Consider the following 4290-nt stretch of genomic DNA (forward strand, 5'->3'; position numbering starts at 1 on the left):
TAAGTATATAGACTATTGCTGGTAGAGTTCTGTTTGGTACACAACATCTTGTACCTACTTAGATACTGTACGTAGTAATTGATTTAGACTCCCAGCGACTCCTAAAGGGCCTACTCGTAGCATCTTCGTGACATTACGTTGTGTCAACCCCCTATCCATCATGGCACCCGAATCCGATCCGCTGCAACTGATCCTTGCAGAGCTGGCATCAATTAAGGCTGGCAACGAGGCCATGCAACAGACGCTAGCTCAACAAGAGGCCCAGCACCGTAGCAATCTGGCTACTCTCCGGCAGGACTTTGAAGAGCGCTTAGCTGTTATACAACAGTCCGCCTCCCGTCCGAAGAAGGTGGTTATAGAAACTGAGGATTCCCCAGCGCTAGAGACCACCCGGAAGTCTGGGAATGGCTCCTCGCCCTCCCAGCTGACTCCGCCTACAACCTGATTGCCATCCAAACTGGCACCAATTAGATTTGACCGACTCCCTGATCCACCTGCCTTCAACGGCAAGCGGAAAGACCTCTCTGCGTTTATCTGCAAGCTTCAATACAAGCTTGAAGGAAATGCTGACCGATTCCCCACCGAACGCTCTCGACTCCTGTACGCTCACTCACGTCTTGACCGTGACGTAGTCTCTCTGATAGACTCTCTAATGGACTCTGATATTTGCAACGTAGATCAGTTTATTGGATTCCTGGAAGCAACCTACGGCGACCCGAACAAGGAACTGACAGCCTTGAGCAGGCTGGGTAACCTTAAGCAAGGAAAACGAAGCTTTACTGCCCACTTCGCCAAGTCCTGACGACTAGCCGCCGATACAGGTCTGAATGAGATAGGACTTATTGCCTCCCTACGCAACTCCCTGTCCCTTGAATTACAGCACGCTATGGTGGGCGAGTCTCTACCAAATGATCTTAACACTTATGCCAATCTGATCGCAACCTATGATAATAATATAAGGCACCTTCCCGCCTCCGTAACCAGTCCGTATCATCACCAAACAACGACAACTATTCGCCAAGACCCTGACGCGATGGAGATCGACTTGAATTACGCTCCTGCTGGGTCTCAAGAAAGAGAAGACCAACGAAAGAAAGGGCTTTGCTTCAAATGTGGGAAACACGGTCATATATCTTGAGACTGCTCCGTTCCCCTCCCGCAGGTTAGAGTCAGCAATGAACCAACCCTTTCATATCCTGTATTGCCCCCGAATTGCAATCGAAGTGGATCCGAACCCTCCGCGTACTCTCGAAGCTCTTCCCAATGCTCCCATAGGAGCCGTTCAAGAAACAGGAAGAACACACAAAAAGGGTCATCCCAGGGATAAGTTGCCCTCTGGGACCTATTCAACACCAGATCTCTACCAACTCATGGACAGCCTCTCCGACTGATGACTGGGAATACCAAGTAAACGTACCCTTCTTGTTGAAGCAAGGAGGGGTTACGGATACGGTACGGGCCCTTATCGATTCCGGCGCCAATGGCATGGGATATATAAACAGAGATCTGGCGCGCAAACAGAGCCTCCAACTGATACCCCTTTCCCGCACAATATACCCGACTGGATTTAATGGAAAACAACTTGAAGGAGGTTCCATTTCATATTGGACCTCCGTTACAATTACCTATCAACACCACAAGGAGCAACTGAAGCTCTACGTAACAAATACTGGACGACACAATCTGATACTAGGCCAACCTTGGCTGTATCGGCACAGAGTTGCCTTTGATTACTAGAACCAAGTTCTGAAGTTCAACTCATCCCAATGCCAGGCCGTCTGCCTGCGCCGATACCTACACGACACCCAAAACCAATCCAAACGGAGTATAAGACTCCATGAAAAGGCATCCTCAACCTTTCGCACCGAATCCCCTCCGAACCACACCCGAACCTTAGACATCTGCCATATTGGCTCAGCTCCGCTCATGATGCTGGCTTGACGACCCAATCATGAGATCTTTGCTATCTCCATTGCAGACATTGATAAGGCCCTGGCAACTAAGGTACACACCAACCCAAAGACAAAGGTCCCTCCTGAGTATCACGACCTATTACACGTCTTCTCCCAATCTGCAGCCGATAAGTTACCGGTACGGCGCCTTTACGACCACCAGATAAAACTCGAGCCAGGGAAACAACCTGGCTATGGACGCCTCTATGGGATGTCTGTCAACGAACTGAAGGTTCTGCGGAAGTACCTCGAGGAGAACCTAAGCAAAGGCTTTATCCAAGCAAGCTCCTCCCCAGTTGCGTCACCCGTTATCTTCGTTAAAAAGCCAGGAGGAGGCCTCCGATTCTGCGTTGACTACCGAGGGTTGAACGCCCTAACGGTTAAGAATCACTATCCGATCCCCCTACTTCAGGAAACCCTAAGTCGACTAAGTAAGGCTAGGTTCTTTACAAAACTGGACATCATCGCCGTGTTCAACAAACTCCGAATAGCCAAGGGTGATGAATGGCTTACTGCGTTTCGGACCCGATACGGACTCTTTGAGTACCTGGTTATGCCGTTTGGGCTAGCCAACGCCCCAAGCACGTTTCAACACTATGTATACGACACGCTTCGACCATACCTTGACCTCTTCTGCACGGCCTATATTGACGACATCTTGATATATAGCGAAACGTTATCGGAACATAAACAGCACGTACGTCTAGTGCTTAAGGCAATGGAGGAGGCCGGCCTACAACTCGACGTTGATAAATGCGAATTCCACAAGAGCAAAGTAACGTACCTTGGATACGTGATCTCTACGGATGGGATTCGGATGGATCCAGGCAAGATTAAGACAATCCTAGAATGGGAGTACCCGAAGAACGTAAAGGACGTACGCGCCTTTATTGGATTTGCAAACTTCTATCAACGATTTATTGACAACTTCTCTGCATTGGTCGGCCCACTGATAGCGCTCACTAGGAAAGATATACGATTCGACTTCAATACGGACTGCCAAAAGGCCTTTGATCAACTCAAGAAGGCCTTCACGGAAGCACCCATACTCCAACACTTCGACCCTGACCTTCCGATTCTGGTAGAAGCAGATGCCTCCGACTACGTAGTAGCGGGCGTACTATCCCAGACCGATGAGGGCGGTGTAACTCGCCCGATTGCTTACTTCTCTAAACGAATGAACCCTGCTGAGGGTAATTATGAGATATACAATAAAGAGTTGCTCGCAATAGTACGTTGCTTTGAACAATGGAGACCTGAACTGGAAGGAGCAGCGCATCCGATTCAGGTCCTTACCGACCACAAGAACCTGCAGTACTTTACAACCACTAAGCAACTCAGCCACCGACAGGCACGTTGGTCCGAATACCTGTCCCGATTCAACTTTACGATAACGTACCAACCTGGCAAGGATGGAGAAAAGCCTGATGCCCTGACTAGACGATCCCAGGATGTTACAGCTCAGGATGAAGCCCAACAGGCCCGCAATCAGACACTGCTCCGACCCGGACTGTTTACGGAACTGAACCTGACCGAAACTAACCGTACGATATCGGAGATCATTCAAGAAGAATACGAAAACGATGAGTTCATTCAAGATACCCTGAAACTACTCCGAGACGGCAGCCAACAGTCAAAGTTGATCACCCTGAGCGACTGTGAAGACCTAAATGGTAGACTGTATTACCGAGACCAACTTGTTATCCCAGACACGGATGAACTGAAGATTAAGCTACTCCAATACGTACACGATTCCCCTGTGGGTGGACATCCCGGCAGAGGAAAGACACTTGAGATCCTACAGCGTGAATACTACTGGCCACGCATGTTTGATACAGTACGACAATTTGTTTCCTGCTGCCACACGTGCCGCAAAGCAAAGGCATCGCGTGAGAAATACCACGGGTTATTAAAACCGTTACCGATACCGGAACAAAGTTGGAGAGATCTATCCGTTGACTTTGTGGTTGACCTACCCAAGTCGGAAGGGTGTACAAACGTTATGGTTGTTGTAGACCGCCTGACTAAGTACCAATACCTGATCCCCTGCGCCTCCATAACTGCCCCAGCCATAGCTCGGTTGTTCTACCGACACGTCTGGGTACACCATGGCCTGCCCGACACAATAGTATCCGATAGAGGTACCCAGTTTGTCTCCGCCTTTTGGGACAAACTGTGCAAACAGCTAAAGATCGAAGCCTGATTGTCCTCCGTATACCATCCGCAGACCGACGGACAAACTGAAAACGCTAACGCTGCAATGGAACAAGTCCTCCGCGCGTACACGAACTATCAGCAAGATGACTGGGTTAATTGGTTACCAGTCGCCCAATTCGAA

The 4290-nt window shown here is 49.3% G+C and overlaps 1 protein-coding gene across 1 annotated transcript; it reads left to right on the forward strand.

Annotated features, from left to right (window-relative positions):
* Positions 1-160: 160 nt before the first annotated feature.
* BU25DRAFT_462885 (uncharacterized protein) lies at positions 161-471 on the forward strand (the record flags this gene model as incomplete). Its single annotated transcript, XM_033710559.1, has 2 exons — positions 161-327; positions 378-471. 2 exons carry the CDS (start codon positions 161-163, stop codon positions 469-471), a joined length of 261 nt encoding a protein of 86 aa, XP_033556531.1.
* Between the last annotated feature and the right edge of the window lie 3819 nt (positions 472-4290).

The sequence above is a fragment of the Macroventuria anomochaeta genome, assembly GCF_010093625.1.
Source record: "Macroventuria anomochaeta strain CBS 525.71 unplaced genomic scaffold BU25scaffold_45, whole genome shotgun sequence".
Taxonomy (NCBI): domain Eukaryota; kingdom Fungi; phylum Ascomycota; class Dothideomycetes; order Pleosporales; family Didymellaceae; genus Macroventuria; species Macroventuria anomochaeta.